The sequence below is a fragment of the Corapipo altera genome, unplaced genomic scaffold (genome assembly GCF_003945725.1).
Source record: "Corapipo altera isolate COAL_440 unplaced genomic scaffold, ASM394572v1 50, whole genome shotgun sequence".
Taxonomy (NCBI): Eukaryota; Metazoa; Chordata; class Aves; order Passeriformes; family Pipridae; genus Corapipo; species Corapipo altera.
This window is the reverse complement of record NW_020884889.1, coordinates 10,085,605-10,107,118: the sequence shown is the minus strand read 5'-3', so window position 1 is coordinate 10,107,118 and position 21,514 is coordinate 10,085,605. Positions and strand designations below refer to the sequence as shown.

The following is a 21,514-nucleotide window of genomic DNA, read 5'->3' as shown; positions in this document are numbered from 1 at the left end:
CCCAGCGCAGCGCCGGGATGGGGCGCCCGGCGGGGGCCGGCGGGCGGAGCGGAGCGGGCGGCCCCGCCGGCGGGCGGCGGCCGCGGGCAGCAGCAGGTACGGGGAGCGCTGCCGAGCGGAGCGGGAGGGAGCCGGCGCTGGCCGGGGACGGGGCGGCCGGAGCGGAGCTGTGGGGCTCGTCCCCAGCGGAGTCGCCCCGGGGCGCTTTGGGGTGAGTCGAGGCTGTGGCGCCGCGTCGGGGGCTGAGCCCGCCCGGCCGCGGGGCTCGGCGCTGCCGGCGGGGCGGGCGCCCGGCGAGGCGTGATTTACGGGCTCCCCGGCAGCAGCCGGGCGCTGGGAGGCAGAGGGAGCTGTGTTTCCAGCTCCCCATCAATTATGGATGGAAACAAATACTGGAGTCAGTTGTGAATTATCCCCGCGCCGCGGCGGGGGCAGCTCCGCGCCACCCTCCTGCCGAAAACAATGCTCAGGTGCGGAGCGGGGAAACTTTTTTTTTTTTTTTTCGGGGGGGGTGGAGGCGTTTCAGCGCTGCAGAAACCGATACAGCTGCTTTCAGGGAGTAATTAGGAAGGGTTTAAAGCCTTCTTTATTATTTATAAGGATGAATGGAAATGAAAGGTCGCACAGATATTTCTAGGTGGCTATCCGGGTTGTGTTTTAAAGGGCTGGGGGATGGTGGTGCGGGTTTTATTGTGATTGTCGTTGTGTTTTATCTTATGAGTTGAAAAATGCGATTAAGTACTTTAGGTTGATGTGTTGAAAACATTGTAGTTCCGGTGGATATCCCACTTGTTAGCATGAATATAGCTAGTCTTAAATTAGTGGTTTTCTGCTAATCTCTGAGTTGTTTCTTACTTCTGGTCAAGATTATGTCTGTATCACAGGCATTAGCCTGTGAGTAATTTGAGCAAAATTCAGCCCTCAGTGTGTAAAGTCATTTGTATTTATATGTGTGTGTGGCTTAGAATACATTTACTTTTGAGCATAGCAACAGCGATGATGGTTCATAATGCTCACATATGTGGCACTTGCTGTACAGATGGTATTGTAGCTTATCCATGTACACACACAAGCTTCACACATAATGTGCAGGAATTACAGCAAACTTCCTCCAAAATACTGTTCAGTACTCTGTAAATGAGTGGCATTTTTTTTCTCCTGGTTATTTCCCTTGGAGAAAAAAACATGCATCTTTATTGGGATACCTTTGTGCTCCAAGTTTTGGTCTTATTAATGTGTTTTAATTCCCTAAATATTATGTGAAGGAACAGCTTCCTACTGTCTTAGAGGCTTTTACTGCTGGTCTGTTGCTCTCACATACAAATACTTTCACAGAGAATTTTCTGAGGTTCTCTCCTTTTCCCAAGTCCAACAGGAAGCTCATTGTAAAGCTTTGCAATTACTTTTGTGGCAAAAGAGAATAGATGTTTTTCCTGCTTTATTCACACTATAAAATTCTATGTACCTCCAAAGTCTGCTTCAGTTCCTTTCAGTAAATTAAGCTGTACGTAATCATGTTTAATGTAGTAAGTGACAGGCATATTTTGTTATGTTGGCAGATATTGTATAAACATTTACTCTGGCTTAGATAAATACAAATTGCCAGCTTAGTGCTCTGATTTCTTTATATAATCATGAACTTGAACACTTTTTGTTTTAACTAATATAAAACTCAGGCTTTCTTAAATCAGAAAGGAAAAGTTTGTAGTAAGAATTTATTAGCATTCTGAATTATGTAGCTCAGATTTGTTTCCAGAAAGACAGCCAAAAAAGTATAACCCAGAGGCTCTAAATTGGTTTATTTAACCAGCTTCCCACTTTCATCTGCACCTTTAGTTACAGTGAACATTCCTCCCCCATATCCTGCAGTCTCTCACTACCTGTTCTCCTTTATGGTCGAGATGCAACAAAGATAACATCATTTTCTAAATGTGCTTTGTGTGATGCAGGAGTGTGTGCCAGGAATACAGTGATGGCCCTGTCAAAGCTCTACAAACCAGCTGTATGGCTGCGGGTTTTTTCCCCCAGCCTCTCGTGCCCTTTGAGCTGGACCATCTGAACGTTTCTGGGAACGGCTGAGCTGAGCTGGCTATTGCAGCAGATACTATAGCCCTTAGAGCCACCATAACTTTGCTGTGTATTTATGAAGAGCACACTTTTAGATGGAATGCTTAATTATATATGCAATCCACTCTGACTAAATTGGCCTTTGATCCGATCAGTCCTGTCCTGAGAGGTGTGGGAAGGAAAACAAAAGTCCATCATAGAAGCTTACTTCAAAGTGTATAACAGGCATTTGTAGCAATGTATCTTCTGGTCTTACTACAGTTGATCACATGCAGATTTCAGCTCTGGAGTTTTAGGAGGTTTGAATTCCTTTAAAACATTAGTGCACTTAACAGAGGATTTAATATCCTCTGAAGTCAGGTGAAGCCCAATTGGATGGATAGAACCTGTATGGAAATGTTGAAATGCTATGGTTGTTCTTCCTTCTGAAAAAAAAAAAAAAAGAAGAAAGAAATTTGAAATCTGAAGTCTAGTGGAGATTATGTGTGAATACAGTCAGTTTTCATCAAGTGTTTTACAAGTGATATGACTGAGACTGTTTCAGTTCTAGTCTTTGTAAGACAAAGGAAATAGCTATATCAACAGCTTCTGTGCCTGTATAAGCTTACGTTGAGCTTACTTATGTGATCTGATATTTTTCAAGGCATAGACTATGTGTTTACTTTGCTTGCTGAACAGAGGAGATGGTGGTTGATTACATACTCGTCGTTAAACATGCCTCTAATTCCAGATTGATAAAATCAGATACCTTTCCACTTGATAAAGTAATAATTTGCTCCACAAGTAATTAAGAAAAATTAGAATAAGGCATCTTACTTGCATTGGGTAGTGCAAGTTATTTTCAGTCTTAGCAACTCTGTATGTAATTAAAACAGTTCAAATGTCGCTTTCGTCAAAACTGCTGCTCCAACAGATGATCTCTTTTCTTACGCATCTGATAAGCTACAGCAGTTACTGCTCAAATCTATCTAAGTCATCTTATTAAGTTGTTGCTTGTTCTGTGAATAGCTGCCAGCCTTGAGTTCAAAAGAAAGCGGGTTCTGATTTGTTCCCATGTCACATGGAAGAGGTGTGCAGTGAAAATCGTGTTACTGCCCTTTGAATGCTGTTTCCTGGAGCTCTGTGTGTTGTGTGCCATAGCCCACTTTCCCTCGTTGTGGCTTGACAGTAATTACAGTACAGTTAATATTACAGTTGATTCAGTTTATTCAGACAGGAAGACTGTTGAATTGTCCCACTTCCAAAGTCAAATGTTTGTGTTAACCACAGAGATCAAATCTGTAGTGCACATATATAGCATATGAGTAGTGTTTATTTCCCTAACTTTTCTGTTCCACTCAGCTTTTGTTAACTAACCCAGATTAGCATTTTAACAACCCTGAAGTGAACTTCTGCCATTCTCCCTGCTTGGACAGTGTGTGTAGACCATCCATCATCCTGTCCTTGGCCACAACAGGCTACTGGCTCCATAACCATTTGGAGCTACACAGAAACCATCCGACTGTGAACAGCACAGCTGGCTACAGCAATTTTTTCTTCCACGCCAGTGGCAGCATTGTCTGGCTATGGTAACTAAAGTTAACATCCAGAACGTGAAGTTTCTTTCATTCTGGCCCCCCTGCCCAGCCCCGCTGCGGCTCGGTGTGCACACCTGCAGGAGGAAGGGCTGCAAAATGGCTGTGAGGAGCGAGGCAACTGCTGGTCTCCTTCTTTTTGAGGCTCCAGTTTGGAGACAGCAACCTGTTGTCTGGAGTGGGGTTACATTAACTCTGTCCGTACTCGAGAGGGAGCTTGCTGGCTGAGTCCTGTGCGCTGTCAGTGTGCGGGTCGGGGTGTGCTTTGAGAGCCGCCAGCTAAAGAAACAGAACTTGCCGCTTTAACTTGGCCACGCAAACTGCCAAGGAGCACAAAAAGAAATGGAGAATTTCGGCTGTGTATTTCACACATTCTTGTAGAAGCCTTTTTAGTTCCACAACGGAAACCATGTGATTTCGCAGGATCTGTGCCCAGACTCTAATACTTGCTACAGATGCTTTCCTTGGTTTGTTTTGCAGATCTATGAATGCAATAGGAAAGAAGTCGTTACAGGATTTGTTGTTTTAATTCTGATGTGTGCTATGAATGGCAGGTAACCAGCAGGTGAATGTACTTGTGGCTCTCTGCTAATTTTACTTGAGATTTTTGCATAATTTAAATAAATTGGCCTAGTATGGCTGTCTGTCATATGTGAGCCACTGCTTTCTTGCTGGAAAAGAACTTTTGATTTCAAGAGCAAAAGAGGTCAAGAGGTATTACCAGGAAGGGAGGGGCTAGATGGGAGTGGAGGAGCAAAGAAGTGGTGGTGGAAGAGGAGGAGCAAGGAACTCAAGCAAGTGACATTTGTTCTGTCCAGAATGGTTACAAACCTTGTAAATGAAATCAGTCCCTGGACAGCTTTGATTTATATTCGCACACAGCAGATTGGCCTTGGTCTGCCTGACCTTGGTAACATAACAGAGGTCGTATTTGCACACAGATACTCTTCTTGCAAAAAGGTTTGTTGTTGCCGTTACTTTGTTTTTTTGGGTTTTTTTTAACCATTGCATCTAAGAGGCAAGTTGCAGCTCAGGTTTCTAATTGGATAGGTACTGGATAAACACAGACTAAAAAGGATGGATCCTGTTCCCACAGTGGATGGTTCAAGAGAAGAAATGGCAAATAGGTACAACCAGGCAGTGGCCTCTGGAAGCTGGAGAGCCGTGTTGAACTGCATAAATCAGCAGCTGTGCCAGCACACAAGCCACCTAAGCATAGCTGAGCTGTGTGTGTTGGGAAGAGGGGACACATGGGATTGGAGGCATCAGAAGCAAAGGGGAGCTTTGAAGAGAACTTGGGATGAGAATGAAAAGTTAATTGGCAGATGCATGCTGGGGGGCTCTTCAAGTGTGTGAAGGACAGCAGGGAGGCAAACACAGAGGTGCTTGTCTGGAAAGGTAACGATTGAGCAGTGGGGACCATCATCACAGCCCGTCAGAGGTGGGAGTGAAACCTCAGAAGAGATGAGAGCTGATCAGCTGGTCACTCAGCTCAGCTACTGCAATAATAGGCTTTTCTTAATGTGAGCTATATAGTTCATCTTTCTTTTACCAAATGGTCATGGCAGCTGGGACTCTGCTTTCTCAAGCAGCAGTAAAGTAGCAGTTCACACCTCTGTTGGGTTGGACCTTCCTCAGAGCTTTATTGTGGCGTGAAACAAAAGGTATTTCCAAGTGCTGCTGCCTGGCTTCCCAGGCGAGTATGGGTGCTGGTGGTGGGCAGGGACTGCAGCGCCAACAGGAGGTGTTGCTGCTATTTCTGTGTGTGTCTGTCATGACAGATGCACTTTGGGGTCAAAAGAAAACTTTCACGCTTGTATTTTAAGGCCCTGCTTATATTGTGCCTCCATTTAGGTACCCCCTTCCCATGTTGTGTGAACACCTTCGTGTTCTATCGGGCTGTGTAACCATCCTGGTTTGGGAGACTACAGGGAAGAAAAATGTATATTACAAAAACCTCAGTGTGTAGTTAAGGCTATAGTATTAAAATTTTAGATAGTGTTTGAATGTAGCCTAGTGTTAGGGAGCATGACTGTACCTGTTGCTGTGATGGTGGTTAAAACAAGAAAGGGCTGTAAGCAGTCTGTGTGTTCCCTAAGCAGCACTCTGGTGTGAAATACCAGAGCACTGCCTGGCAGGTCAGGGAGGTTCAGTGCCCTGTGGAAGCAGCTGGAACCAACCAAGCTGGAAGGCAGGAGAGGACCCTCTGGCTCTTCAACAGTTGTCCCAGAGCCAGCATTGGCACCCCTGGCAAATATACCTCTTTTGTGTATTGCCACCTAGGGACGAGTGCTGAGGAGAAGGGTAAGGCTAACAGAGGAAAAGTAGTAGTGTGAAAGCTGTCAACACTGTGTGAACAATGTCCCCAGGTGTCTCATGAAAGGAGTAATGAGGGGGTGTGGGAGGGAATTAATCTTGAAGAGTTGAATGGTTTATTTCAATTTGCAAACTTCTCTCTGTGACAGTTTCTTTAACCCAGCACGTGTTTATCAAAGATTAACACCAAAAAGCCAGTAATTTGTTTTTGCTCAGTAACTCATATTTTTTCTTCATAAAGTAAATGCTGTGGATATTTTTAGCATTATGTAGGTTTTTTTCCTTGATGATAACCTCAGACAAAAATAATCAAATCTCATGCTTTGGGGATTAATCTGATTTCCTGCAAGGGTACAGATAGAATTTTTTTTTTCTTGTGTACTACTGTACAGATTTTACTGTGAGAGTGGATTATGGCTTTTCCTCCCTCTAAAGCATCAGGTTTTCATCCTCACCAGAAACGTAACAAACACTGCTCGTGGTTGAACAGTGGTCTTTGGGGGCAAACTATGCCAGCACAAACCTAAATGTGTTTGGTGCAGATGTATAAGAAAAATAGACCTGCAGATTTAAATAGTGTGTGGGGGTGAGTCATGTTGACTCTGGGCCAGTATTACTGGTGACAACATAAGGATTTAAGGAAACATTGTAATTGTATTGGGCATCTGAGGAGGTCTGTGTGGAAGAGAGAAGGAGACAGGCTGTAATATAAGGCTTTAAAAACCTTCCCTGATTTGCTACAGATTTCCTTCTGACCTTGATTCAAGCTCTTGTAGTCCATATGTTACTGATTTGAATATCTTTTTTATTTTTAATTTTAAAGGTCTGATCTGTGCCTTCTCTGTGGCGTACTAGTCAAAATGCCAAAGTACTGAGATGCATATATTGCACTGTTTTGCAGGGCAAATGTTACCATGAGGTGATGAAGCCCAAGTAAAAGAGAGAAAGAGGAGGGAGAGCTGGTGCCCAGCACAGCTGCATCCAGTTCCAAATGACTGCTGAGGGTGGGCTCTGCAGGTTGTGTTTGGTCTGTAGAAAGTGGGTGGTTTTAGGATGCAGAGTTCCCAAACTGATGTGGAGCAACACAGGGATGTGCCCAAGCTTGGGACCCAGAGCAGGATAGCCATGGCTGCACGTTGCACCAATCCTGCCTCCGACCCCAAACTGGCAACAAATGGGTATAATTTACCTTACTGAGTTTGTATCAGTTTAGTAATTTCAGGGCAAGGAAATCAGCTGGATCAAATCCTGCACTAATACCTCTGATTTCTAAACAAATAAAAATAAATTTTTCACCACTACTCCTCAGCATTTTTGGTAAGCCAGGTCATCCCAGAAGACCCTCAGCACAGGCACTTCTCAAGACATGGGTCTTGTCCCTCTGACTGTCCCCAGGGTCTCACAGCATGAGCACTGATGTTCCCCCCCTCTCCCCTCTGAATATGTATATACATACATTTACAAATACACACTTGGAGACTACAAAAGCAGCAAATGTGATAATGTGATCCAACTGTTCAGTGCTAGGCTAGAAAGAAGTATTTTTCTGCCATTATGTGAAAATTTAGCGTGACTGGAACAGAGTCTGCATTTGATTAGGCAATTTAAGAAATGTAAGAGACTTCATACTGTAGGGCAGTGCTGCAAAACAATTGCTCGGAACATGTTCTAAAATTGGTTTGCCTTCACCAGATTTCCATGTGTTTCTGCACGACATCTCAAATGAAAGTATGAGCAGTCACGTGGCAAGTGACAACAGTTTGATATTATGGTAAATAAAAACAGAAGTTTAAACAATTACTTGAAATCCTGAATAGACTTTGAGATGAAAAAAAAAAAGGCAACAAACCCAAAAACAAAAAGAAAAAAAAAAAACAAACCCTAACTAAACAAAAAAGCCAACTCTATTACTTTGCAGCCTGGGAAAGACATTTCATAACACATCCTTTCACTGGTGTGGTTAATCTTTAATGCTTAACAAGAGAATAGTAATCGTTAACTTTGAGCTCAAGCTTCCTCCAGGTTTTCATGCCTGTATTTTGTACATGTAATTGATTGTGCCCGGGAAAGTGGCAGAGCACATGCTTTGCATATCCAAATAGGTAACTGGGTGGCCAGCTACCAGATTTGTCTGTGCAGAAAAACCAAGACTAGTTAAAAACGCATTGTTCCCCACTCCCTATAGGCAGTATTCCTATAGGCAAGGCTGGCTGGCCATTCCAGCCCTGAGAGTGGCATACTGATAGTACCAGCACAGTGCTTAAGATGCTCTGATATGTTTCTTGCCAGTTGATAGTCTTCTGTCTCTCCCCTTGCATTTTCCAGGAGCCATTTACTTTCTCTCTGAAGAGGGAGCAGTGGCAGTAGCAACTCAGGCCAGCAGGCCCCATGCTCCAGCAAGGCACAGTGATGCAATGCTGGAGGGATGTGTATAGCAGGGGAGAGCAGTGGGTGGAAAGAAGTGATGCTTTCTGGAGTGAGGTTGACAGAAACATTGTCTGAGGCACAGCCTGTTGAACAGCAGATGTGCCCTCTCCACAGTGCAAATCCCTTTTTTCTTTGTCTGTCCTGCTTGTTGGGATGTATTCTTTCCCCCAAACCTCCCTTCCATTTCAAAACATCCCATTCGCTTCATCCCGTAGGCCAACCCTGACCTCCTGGGCTCCAGCCAGGACTAAAATGGGCAGCACTTATCTCGGGGATCAGGGCTGGAGCACTGCTCAAGGTGCAGGCTGGAGAGACAGCAGGGCTCTCAGACAGCAGGCCCGAGGCGCTGCCAGCAACTCACCCTGGCTGTGGCGTCAGCTGGACTTGTGCAAGTTGTGCCTGAGACCTTCATTATGTCCTCACCTGCAAATACTGGTTTATACCTGTCTCAGAGTTGCCTTATCAGATGATGCCTAATCATGCTGAAATGAGTGGCAGTTTTCCTATGTAAATCATGTTCTGTAGGCTTGCAGGAAGAATACTTACTTCCTTCACTTCCAGCTCTCACACTTGTGGCCAACCCTCCTTGAGGGAGGAAAAGTAATACTTTGGTCTAGGTTTTTAGGCTTTTGTTTGAGGCCAAGGGGGGCAGTTTGGGTTGTTCCCAAAACTGCATCTAAGCCTGCATGTAGTACTGTAAGTAATTAGATCTTTGCCATCACGGCTTAAGAGTTCTTGCTAGTTTTCAGGATAAAAGTATTTCGGTCTGAAACACGCTAATCAAAAGCACCTCTGACCCAGCTGGGAGCTGGAGGCACTCAGGACTTCACCCCGATGAGCCACAGCTGCTCTCCCCAGGAGGGTGGCTTTGCTTTCCTCGGGTTGGGGTCAGGGCAGGGGTAGGAACTCATGCTACCAGTGCTGCCCATGGCCAGGAATTAATGGAAGATCAGTGCCAAGAGTATAGAACAAACCTTGAACATCACTGCACTGACATTTGCTGCACCAGTCCTTGGATGCTTTCATGAATAAATTTAGTATATCCTAGGGCAGTCCCAGTTGGGCATGAGCAGTTTGAATTAATGAAATGCAGGTCTGCTGAAATGGTGAATCCAGAGCACTGTTTAAGTTAAAGTACCTTGCACTCCATCACCAATAGCTCAACCTTGGCAAAATTTCAAGGGAAGGATGTCCTACAGGAGCTTTGCAAAACAGACCAGATTTGACCATAGATGTGAGCCGAAATCAAAGGTTGGTTTCAGCTGAAGCACTTTTGTGTCACCCTGGTAAGGGAAGGTAGTTAACATTCACTCTCAAAAATTAACTTAAAATGAACATAATTGAAGCAATCACTTACAGTTTGTTGAGCATTTTATTTCCTTTCCTGCTGAAACTACCTTGTGTTCAAGTAAATTTTTGATCACAGGAGAATTTAGCCCTCAAAGTGCATCTAATCAACCACTAAACACTTGCATCATTAAAACTCACCCTATCCATTTTGCAAGCATTCTGTCAGCTCATTCTGGAGTAAGAGGGGTATGCTTTCTGCAACGTTCAAAGCCTGCAAACAACTGAAGTGTAGCTGGCAGTACCATAAGCCAATTAAGATGAAAGCTGTGATACTCAGTGGTAGGGTTTCATCACTTTAATATTAAACTATCTTTTTTTACTTAGGCATAGATCAAGAGGTGTTAATGCAGAATCCTTAAAAGAAGTCAAGTATTATCTTAAAATAACAGACCTGTTATTTGCACTTTCATGCTCAATTAATATATCTGCTTCAAATATCCTAAATTTTTTCTTCAGAGCTGCAGACTTTAAGGTTGTTATAGAAAGTCAGGAGGGCTATATACAGCAAGTTTAAATTTGGGTGTACCTTTATAGGACAGAAACAGGTTTTATTACCTATTCATTCATACAAAATCATGCTGTATGTTTCTCAAAGGGACTACAAGAATTAAGTACGTCTCTTTTATGAAAACCACAAATATTTTTCTGTGCTATTTGATAATTAGCTGAAACAATCTGTCACCAATTTCCACAACATGGATTTATCACATCATAGACAATCTCCAAGATTTGAATGTACAGTAAACCTGTGTGTCAGGCATTGCCTTCAGGAACTTTATTGAAGTCAGCCTTCATTAGAAGAAACACATACTGGAATGACATTAAAAAAATTATAAAGAAAATCACACTTGCATTGATGCTGGCTGTTGTATCCCTGTTTAGGGAGGATTTAGCACACTATAATGCAATTGCATCATTGGAAAACCTATGTATAGCTATGACCTAAAATGGGAATCTAATCCCTTGCTTCTCGTATAATAAATACTGATACAGATTTTTAAGGCAAATGTTGTGTTCTGTGTGGAATACTTTTTGGCTTGTAAGCAAATGACTCATCATACCCATTTCACACAGTAAGACACAGAAGAAAAAGACCGAAACCAAAAAAATAGAGGCAGGACAAAGAATAGTTGGCTCCCTCTCTGGAGTTCAAGCCATTAGACCTTGGGCCATGCTGGTCTTACATTTTGACTCCAGTGATACAAAAAGGCTTCATTTTCATGTTTTGATTACCAAAACATTTTTTGACCTGGTTCCCCCGCTTTGTGGCTCTGCTCTAGTTATTTTTTTCTAGTCACAGCAGGGATTAGGTATCTGAGTGAATATTCTTGTGTGTCTGTGGTTGCCAATGCATACATTTCTATGAGTCTAGGGCACCGCTGAAGACAGCCCATACCACCTTCATATATTTTCTTCTGAATGTTTTATTTTCTGAGAAGATTGACCTGGTTGACAAACCAAAATTGAGCAACAACCTACATTTCTTTACTAGGTAGAAGTGGAGCAGAGCCCCAGTGCCCTAATGGTGAGCTGTTCTCTCTGCAGCGGCTCAAGAAGTTGAACTTCTCCCACCTGGTAGCAGTTACCATCAGCAAGTAAACTCAGATGCAGATCCTTAGCACACTAAAGGGGAGTCACTGCCAACAGGTGTTTTAAAACTTCACGAAGCCCAGAATCTGAACCATACCCTTTTCAGGTAGTGCTTTTTAACCTGCTGTTAGTAGACTGTAAATGATTTGTGCATCAAAAGATGATCCCTGAGGCTGTAGTAAACAAGATTTTTAACTTTTCTAGACTTGCCCTTTGTATCCAAAAAAAGGGGAGAGGTGCTGAACAGAAGTTCCAATTCAGAGACTAATGAAGCTTTTATTTGGTTGCAAGTGAAATCTGTGACTTGCTCTAGCCTGGCCAGCACATCTTTGTTGCTTGAGTGTCTTCTGGTCAAAGAGCCCAGCTGCTCAGTGCCCTGAAGCCACTGTCTAAGGGTTCCCTGTGACCCTCACCAAGGGTTGTCTCCAGGGCTGAGTGGAAGTTGCTAAGTGTTGCACAGGATCTGCTTTGCTCTGTGTCAGAAACTGAAGTCTCAACTGTAGGCCCTGAGAAACTTGTTGAGCACCTCTGAACAAACAGCAATAAAAGATGTTTATGTTTTGTTTTGTATTAACTTTTATCTTATTATTAGAGTGGTTTCATGCTCAAGATTTCAGAAGGTGCCATCTGAGAAATGCAGTAGTTAGTGCCTTTGCACTAATTAGTGCCCTCAGGGAGCCATTTGCATGCAGGAAGGAACAAAGGACAGCAGGGATTTCCTGATCTGTACAAGTCCAGTCACTTGGGATTGTGGCAAACCACACCAACAGAAATTGCCTAAACTCAGCATATTCAATTCTGCCTGTCCCCCCTCTACGTTATGGTTCACTTGTACCTTCACACACAGAGGACATCCTTGATCTCACCTAACAGCCTGAGTCTGGTGGAGAAAGAAGACAATGTAGTCATTTACTCAGCTTTTATTATTGCAACCCTTTTCTCCATTCCTTGCCAAACTCTCCACAAGTGAGCTAACTTTTAGGATATATCTTTTGTTCTGACCTGTCTTGAACTTGAACCTGGATTTGCTGTGCTGCTTTGCTGTCTGTGCTTTAGCGTTTTGAGAAGCGTTTATTGCGTTAAGGAGATTTTTAAGATTTTTTTTTTCTCAGTGAGTAGAAGATATTGCATCAGTCTGGTTTGAAGCCATTTTATATGTTGCTTCTCCCGAGCTGGCTGAATGCCCTTTCCCTTCCCCCCTTCTCTTTTACGTGGCAGTGCACGGAAAGATGATTGATGGAGTGTCACCTGCACGTTGTCAAAGGCTGGAGTAGATTAATGGGCAAGAAACACCAGCCTGTTCCCCTTCATGTGTGATTGTTTGAAGGCAGGCTCATATTTTAACAGAAATTATATCCTGCTTCTCTGGATTCCCCCAATCAGGAATTGAAGGATGGGATTTGTAGCTGAGATTGAAAGGTACCAGCCACAAAGAACCAGTTTATTACTTGGGACAACTGCCTGCCTTCCATTTGACCAGCAGCATCTCCCTGAGGCCCATTTCAGGCAGGTTGCTCTCCTCTTAAACAATGTGAATTTGTGCCACCAGTTAACATTTATACCTCTAGTTCTTCGTATTTGCAGCCAACAAGTAGTTATGGCACAGACCAAGTAGCCAGAAGAGCTCTGATTTGTGACTTGCTCTCCACCTGAGTGGCACTGGTCACTGTGCCTGTGCTGCAAGGAAGGACCGTATGTGACCCAGAGCAGCTCAGGACCTTTGAAAAGGCTTTTTTGGTTGTTGGCCTTGGTCACAAATTCAGCCTTGGTCTGTGCCTCAATTCCCCAGCTGCAAAACAAGGATAGCAATATGGTAATTTCCAAACACTGCACTTGCCATGGATTGTTTCCTAGCAGAAACGCTAGGAATGCAATTTATAAGAGAAATTAATCAAAGACTGGTCTGAATCCTGGCTGGGGAGAAATAATCAAACCCAGAGTATGATTGTTTTCTGCATTTTCTTGAAGGTAGACTTTGCCAGCATTTTGTAATCAGCTATTCTGGTCCAAACAGATACTTCATCATTGTTATTTGTAGTCCCCAGTAGTGGCCTCCACTAAAAGGTTTGAATGTAGCAAGAATTACATCTTTCACACCAGCCTATCTGTGTCTACCAGAGGCATACACCTGGCTGTCATAAACCCCTGCTCCAAGGGCTAGATGGAGCCCATTTTTCTGATTATCCAGGAAACAGCTGTTCTTCCCAGTTTATTCTCTGTTCAGTCTGATCTCAAGCCTATGTCCAACCAGATAAAAGCTGCATTCAAGAGCCTCTTGAAGCAGGTGCATTTCCTTTTCATATGTGGCTGGAAATCAGAGCTACTGTTAATGTTCTTGTAATAATTTCGCAAGCAAAATAACAAAGAAATCTGTACTTCTTGCCTGGCTGGTGAGAAGTGATTGCCTCTGGTTTGCTGATCCAGTCCAGCTCTCTGTCTGCTCTTCTCTCCTGGCCATGACAATCATGACCCAAAAACAAATTGCCCTTTTTCTGTAGCCATTTCCTCAAGTCCAGAAGCCAGTGTCTGCCTATGTAAGGCAGGTTACATGGAAGTTTTGTGACTGTTGCCCCAATGAATTCTTCCCAGATGGGACATTGGAAGGAAAGAGAGGAAAAAAGGATCTCTGCCCATGTTTGGTACAGGCAGAACTTGTGCAGTTTGCAGGGTGTGTGTGATTTGCAGCTGGGCCAGGGTCTCTTTGAGTCATGGTGTGTGGGCCACAAACAGCCTCATCTTCTATGCTAACTACAGCCTACATGGCTGGGAGAGCTTCTTGCTCTTTGGCGATTTGTATTCATTTGTTCTCCAAGAAAACAAGGCTTCAGGGAGGACTTTCACTAAGCACCTTATGGATGTTACTGTGCACTGACTCAATGTACAGTTTTGTGCCTCCCCTTTCTTTTTCACTGGGATAACAGTGGATTGGATATTTGGAGCCTGCTTTTCTTTAAAAAAAGAACCAAAAAAAAAAAGATTGTATAACCATTAATGATTTGTTATTGTGTCTGGGAGCCACTGTGCTGCAGGACTTTGCTCTAATGGTGCTTTCACAAGAAAGAACTAATTTGACTAACTTTATTAATTCCAGTTTGTTTTAAGTTTGCTCATTAGTAATTTAACGCAAGATGCTTCAGCTGAAGAGGCCATGTCAGGACAAGGAAGAGCAGAGGGAAAGTGCCAGGAATCATTAGTGTTTATTAACCACTGCACTCATCAATCTTGACTAAGAGCACAGCCCATTCGTTCTGGACTGGTGGACTGAGATACAGAAATATCATTAACAGTGGAAAATGCTTCTTTCCAGGTCAGTCTGTAATGGGCAGGCATCCAGACAACACCCCCGCCCCCATCCCCAAAACGTTACCAGCCTCTCAGTTGCTCTGCTCACAGTCCAGCCTGAACTGACAGCTTAGCAGCCTTGTGGAAGGAGGAAGCCCTGCCCTTAGCCAGCCGTAGTATCAATTAACAAATACAGCATTTTTGTCTCCAGTAAACGTTACTGGAAGGTTAAGTGTTGTTATGAAGGGGTTTTTTTAATTGCTTTTCAAATTATTAAATGATTAATACTTTTGTGCTTTGCTAGATCAGGTCTGGCACCTTGTGCTGGCAACGTGTTCCTCTCACTGCAATTCTTGAAACATTAAAATGGAAAGGTTTCTTTTTTTTTGTTTAGACAAAGCATTTAATAACTAATTTCAGCAACTGCAAGGCATTGAGCTGATGACTCAGAGCTCTGACCTGTGAATCGGGGCTGAATGAATGCCTCCAAAAGGTTGGAGGAGGGAATAATACAACATTTGCCAGGTTTCTAATGAGAAATATGACCCCTGCCCAGACCACTTGCGGTCATTAAAGATCACATTTCACTTTGAGATGTGTTTTCTTGCATCCTACCCAAATTGCAACTTGAGTAGTTACATTCTTGCTCACTAAAATATCTCTGTGGTTTAATTGGAGAAGTTATGTTTCCCTTCCCCTCTTAAAAGCTTTGTTGTATAATGTTGTGGTGCTGTCATAATCTGTAGTGTACAGTCTATAGGGCACACACAACCCCCCCCAGTGAAAGGCTCTGAAGTTGCTGGCTTTCAACAGTATCAAATAGAATGAGGGGGAAAGTGGCATCTTGGGAACCCAATTCAACATTATCCCCTCATTTAAGTCTCTTGCCACCCTTGCAAAACGTGTGACAGTGCTGTAAGGGCAACATTTTGCATTTACTGTGCACATGTGTAAGTCACTGCAGAAGACAAAGCATCAAGTGCCTGGTCCTTGGCTTAAGGTCTTTGACAATGGGCTCGTTAGACTGAGTACCGTGATGGCACAGCCTGGAAACAAGCACTAATATTAAAACACAGCATGGGTGTTTGGACAGACTGTGTGTGCCATGACGTTTTGTGGATAAGATTTAGGTATTTTATGGGAAATGGGTTTTTATTGGATGACATTCAGTGATAGAGGGGATGGAAAGAGATTGCAGTTTAATTAAAATTCTAATCCCAAGTTTGACAATTTTTCTTGCCAGGTCAGCAGCCTGCATGTTCTGATTCCTGTGAATTAAATGGGCTGACAGTTGTCAGCTTCTTTGGAAATGCCTCTAAATCCAGCTAAAAATTAGCAAACATTAATATGTTTCAGGGTAGCTTTGAGTTAGGGGTACGCCATGCAGCAGTTTTCCATCAGTGTGCCTACAAGAGCCTTTCCTGAGCTCCAGTTTAGTCCACTGCTGCCAGTGCTCAAATACAGACAAAATCTGCTGTAGGAAGTCATGTTTACTGTCCTGTGCAGCTGAAATCTCACTGTTGTGTTCCTGTTTTCCAGGTAGTTAAACAGTGTTTCCACAAAGGTAGTGCTCATCCTTCCCCAGCCATGAGGCTCCCTCTGCTCTGTGCCTTCCTGACGCTAATGAGCCTGTCCCGGTGCCGAGCTGTCAGCTTCCCTGAGGACGAGGACCCCATTAACGTTGTTGACTACCACTGTAAGTTAATCTGCAAGTGGTGCTAAACACCAGGGAAAAAGTTTTAACGTTGATTTTTTGGGTTTTTTTTCCTTGGGAGATTGAAAAAAAAAATCCGATTCCTTTCAAATTGAAATGTGTTTACTGGCTTTGTATCTTTAATAGAACACTTAATCATTTTCTTAAAAAAGCAATCAGAAATACAGCAATAACTTCAGGAAAAAGAACATTTGCTGACATTAGCCATCTTTTTCTCATTTATATTCAAGACATTACTCAAGGAATTTAGTTTAAACCCTTCTACACCTAGTATATACAGCTAATCAATGCTATATATTGATTCTTTAGCTCTATAATCCTGAGTGATGGTGTAGCCCATTTTTACTTGCAGATTCAAGGCAATATCCAGTATTTAGAGGACGCCCTTCAGGCAATGAATCTCAGCACAGACTGGACTTCCAACTAATGCTGAAAATTCGAGACACACTTTATATCACTGGCAGGTAATTTTCCTTCACTCAGTTCATTAGATTAAAATTCTTTTCTCTTCTGGTTTTGCATTTATGTGTAAAATTCATTTAGAAAAATGGGCAGAATATGATAAAAATTAGAATTGGGAAACGACTTCCCAGAGAAATATACCATATCTGTGGCCAGTGCATGAAAATTGGATTTGAAGGCTGCAGTTACTGTAGTTAGGCTAAAACCAATGATCAAATGCTCTTTTCCCTCTTTTATATTGCTGCCCTGCCTGATAAAAACCTCTCCTGATCGCTTTAAACTTGGACTGACACGTCAGGGATGTCAGAAGTGAGGATTACACACTTGCATATTTACAGCCTGGGTTAGTCTTCAACTGAATGAGCAGGCAGAGATGAGGAGCTGGACACTGCAGGTGCTGCTTAAGGACCACACCAATAAAAATCAAAAGCACCCCATGTTTCCCATGAACAACCTTCTCAGAAAATCCAAAAGCATTTCATAGGAGTTTCTGGTCTAACACAACATTCTGAAAATCAGTTTAGCTTATCAAATATAGGACCACAGAATTAATGAATTTACTGGTGTCTTTTTACTCTGCAAACAGGGACCAAGTTTACACTGTAAACTTAAATGAAGTTCCAAAATCAGAAGTTACTCCAAGCAAGGTGAGTAGATGCAGGTGCTGGAAAGGGAGAGGTGTTTTCTTTCGGTTTAATTTTGTTTTTAAGAATTTTCTATGGAGAGGAATTTCAATGTTCTTTTCTGGTCTTATTTAACAGAAATTAACATGGAGATCAAGGCAACAGGACAGAGAGAACTGTGCTATGAAAGGCAAACATAAAGTAAGTTTAGCACATTATAGAAAAATTATACTGGTATTTACTATATATGTGAAGTCTGTGATTAATACATATTATTCTCTTTTCAGGATGAATGCCATAACTTCATTAAAGTCTTTGTTCCAAGAAATGATGAGATGGTGTTTGTCTGTGGAACAAATGCATTTAACCCCATGTGCAGATACTATCGGGTAAGAATATTGCAAACGTCATTAATCTGTTACTGATTTTGCTTGCACTGATTATGCTTTAGCAAATACATCCAGTGTGATTGGGGAGTGCTTCAAGGTGAAATAAAAACAGACAGAAGCCAAGGTGCTGAATTAAGTTTTGTGGAAAGACAGTGTTGTGCTTTTGTGCCAGTGCACAAAATAGAAATGACACTATCACCCATTTATTCTTCTTCTCCAGCTGAATACCTTAGAGTATGATGGGGAGGAAATTAGTGGTTTGGCAAGATGCCCATTTGATGCCAGACAAACCAATGTCGCCCTCTTTGCTGGTAAGAACTTTTGCTTGTAATGAGTCTAAATGATTAATGACACCAAAGGAGCCAGAGAGCTTTTAAAGCAAGCACAGGAAAGCTAAAGGTGTCATGGTGCCCCTGCTCTTAAATTTTTAAAGGGCCTCCAAAGATCAGAAGCTGACCTGCTAATAAATAGGTTACAGCAATTTGGGGAAGTGTGACAGCAAAAAAAATGGGGGAAAATACAGGCTAATCAGAATTCTCTAGATTATTAAAGGCCTCTTAATATCATGTTTTCAACTTCCGTTTTAGATGGAAAATTGTATTCGGCAACAGTAGCAGATTTCCTGGCAAGTGATGCTGTTATTTATCGCAGCATGGGGGATGGATCTGCCTTAAGAACAATAAAGTATGATTCCAAATGGATAAAAGGTAATTTGGGGAGTATTTTCCCATACACATAGCAAATGTAATTTCAGTGGCACAGGTCAGGTAATTCACAGCCAGCATGCTTTACACATATGCTACAATGTCAGCATGTATGAGGCTTTCAGTGTGGTATCATTACAATAAAAAAGCTGTTTAATGCAGAAAAAAAAAAGGAAAAATTTTTGTTAAACGCTTCAGTGAATGAATTTGCAGTAACAAAATACCATAGCTGAAATAGAATTTCTGTGAGGCCTTTTTGCAGTCTAATAGGCAACACTAAAGACTTCAAGTTCACTTAAACACCAGTTTCAAGTTCATTTAAACTCCGGTGCACCCTTATTTTGCCATCCCAAAGTATCTGGAAGACTGGAGCTCACGTTGGCTGGTGTGGGCCTGGGGAGGAGCCGCCAAGTCGCACAGCACAGTCAGTGTCGTATGATGATTGAGCAGCTTTTTGAAGTAACTTCTCCTTGCTCTTTCTTACAGAACCACACTTCCTCCATGCCATAGAATATGGGAACTATGTTTATTTCTTCTTCCGAGAAATCGCTGTAGAGCACAACACTTTAGGCAAGGTCGGTATCGTCAGGGAGCTGTCGGGTAGGTGTGAGTTGCAGCAGAAAGAGATCATCCTAAACCAGCATCAGGAACAAGCACAGTTTACAATATGAAGTAGGGACTAATACAAAGGTTGCACAGTTTTCCCGTCATTATAATTTACAGGGAGGGAAATAAAGGAGAAATAGAGCAGTGCATTCTTCAACCCAAAAGCTGTTTCTGGTCTCTAAGCCTTGCTCTTAGGCGAGCTCACTACAGGTATCTTTCAGTGTGCTGTTGTCTTAACTCTTGTGGCAAGTAATGGAAAATCTGAGGGTGTTTTCATGCTTATTAAAGAAACAAAAGAAAACAACACAAAAGAAGAGTTTCAAAGAAGTTTCTCTAATGTCCCTGGATATTGAATAATTCAGTCATGCCAGTACAGAGTATAATACTCATGCCTCACCATGGAAGGATATTCTACAATAAATTATTAAATCCTTTACACATGGTTAATTAAAGTCTTTAAATCTCAATAACAATACAATTTTGAAGGGGAAAAAGGGTGGGGACAAACTGTGAAGATGCATTTGCTTTGTGATACATTAAGATGCCTGTGCACTACGAGATGAACACCGTTTGCTTTCATCTTTTCTGTGGAGATAAATGACGGAGTCCTGTTAACAAAATTATCTTTGCTGTTTTATTAACAGCTCGGAAACAAGCACTTTTTTCTTTGCATCTCTCAAGCCTTCCTCCCTTTTCCTTTCTTTTTTTGTCCTTGACAGGCTGTGTATTCCCGTGTGGCACGCATATGCAAAAATGACATGGGGGGATCCCAAAGGGTCCTGGAGAAACATTGGACATCCTTTCTGAAAGCTCGACTCAACTGCTCAGTTCCTGGGGATTCATTCTTCTACTTCGATGTTCTGCAGTCTATCACAGACATAATAGAAATCAATGGAGTGCCCACAGTTGTTGGTGTATTCACCACACAGCTTAACAGGTGAGAGATGAGCAACTTTACATCAAAGGTACTTCTCTGGTTCTCTCTTAACTGAGATTGCTGCCATTGTAGTCTGAGTTCTTGCAACTGTTTTTCTAATTTTACAGCATCCCTGGTTCAGCAGTGTGTGCTTTCAGCATGGATGACATTGAGAAAGTCTTCAAAGGCAGATTTAAAGAACAAAAGACTCCTGACTCTGTTTGGACAGCTGTACCTGAAGACAAAGTACCAAAGCCAAGGTAAAAGGTTCTTACTCATGATGTCATAACACTGTTCTTGTAAAGAGCTACCTTAAATCAACTGCACTCTTGAGTGCCTTGTTGGGTAAAACCCAAAGCAGAACTTGACACTTCAGCCATAAGGATGCTCATTAGCTGTCTGCCTTCTCTCATTAACCAAAATACCAAGAGGAAAACAATGCTGTTCTCATTTCAGACCTGGCTGCTGTGCAAAACATGGCCTAGCAGAGGCTTACAAAACCTCCATTGATTTCCCAGACGAAACGCTCTCCTTCATCAAATCGCATCCTTTAATGGATTCAGCTGTTCCCTCAGTCACTGAGGAGCCTTGGTTTACCAAAACACGTGTCAGGTATGACATTGTTCAAAAATAACACATGTGAAAATGAAAACAAGAAAACTTGCTGTTAATGATATGCCTTTTGGTCTTGCTAGATACAGATTGACAGCAATAGCTGTAGATCATGCTGCTGGACCCCACCAGAACTACACAGTCATATTTGTTGGCTCCGAAGCAGGAGTAGTACTTAAAATCTTGGCAAAGACCGGGCCCTTTTCTTTGAATGACAGTGTATTACTGGAAGAGATTGAAGCATATAATCATGCAAAGTAAGTATTACCAGAACATCTAAGCTTTTCATCTAGTACTTGGTACCTAGCTAAAAAAGATTATAGTAAGAGAAAGCCAGCTCATTATCACCAACATCACCACTTGTTTGTCATTTCATCGTGTTCCTCGTGTTGAATAACCTGAAAATATTTGGTCACTTGCCATTTTGCATGGGTTGAATGAACAACCTAATTCCACTCCAGTGACATCAGTGGCACAGTTTAATTCTCCCACAAGTACTTCTGAAACGTCAGAAGTATCTGCTGATGTTAAATAATCTGAGCTTATCTTGAGGGGTTGCTCAGGAGTGACCAATAATGTATAAACTACATCTGATCATTTTAAACTTGCTTGTCCTGGCACAAAGAATTTGGGAATGGAAATGTTCCAGTTAGACTCTACAGGCATCCAATATAGGACTCCTCTTCTGCTCTGTCAAGATATTTAGGCTGACTGAGAGAACAAAGAAAATGGATTTGGATTTTTTTTTTTAGTTCAGCAAATTTGTCACCTAGCTGTAAATAGCAACCAGAAGCTGGCATTTGATAACTCACAGATTTGTTTCCAAAATGACTCAGCAAAGACTGGTAGGTTACATTTGTATATATAAAAAGTCTCTTTTCA

The 21,514-nt window shown here is 42.3% G+C and overlaps 1 protein-coding gene across 13 annotated transcripts in view; it reads left to right on the top strand.

Moving 5' to 3' along the window:
- SEMA6D (semaphorin 6D) overlaps positions 1-21,514 on the top strand; it is a 216,454-nt gene that overhangs the window by 185,753 nt on the left and 9,187 nt on the right. For 8 of the 13 annotated variants that reach the window (XM_027644190.1, XM_027644201.1, XM_027644197.1 and 5 more), the window contains 12 exons: positions 16,146-16,302; positions 16,673-16,784; positions 17,369-17,429; positions 17,544-17,606; positions 17,693-17,794; positions 18,015-18,105; positions 18,382-18,501; positions 18,985-19,073; positions 19,824-20,041; positions 20,149-20,280; positions 20,477-20,632; positions 20,716-20,889. In XM_027644190.1, coding sequence (XP_027499991.1) covers positions 16,194-16,302; positions 16,673-16,784; positions 17,369-17,429; positions 17,544-17,606; positions 17,693-17,794; positions 18,015-18,105; positions 18,382-18,501; positions 18,985-19,073; positions 19,824-20,041; positions 20,149-20,280; positions 20,477-20,632; positions 20,716-20,889 — 1,427 coding nt within the window. In that variant the 5' untranslated portion in view covers positions 16,146-16,193. The other 5 variants (XM_027644193.1, XM_027644192.1, XM_027644203.1 and 2 more) reach the window with 5 other exon arrangements.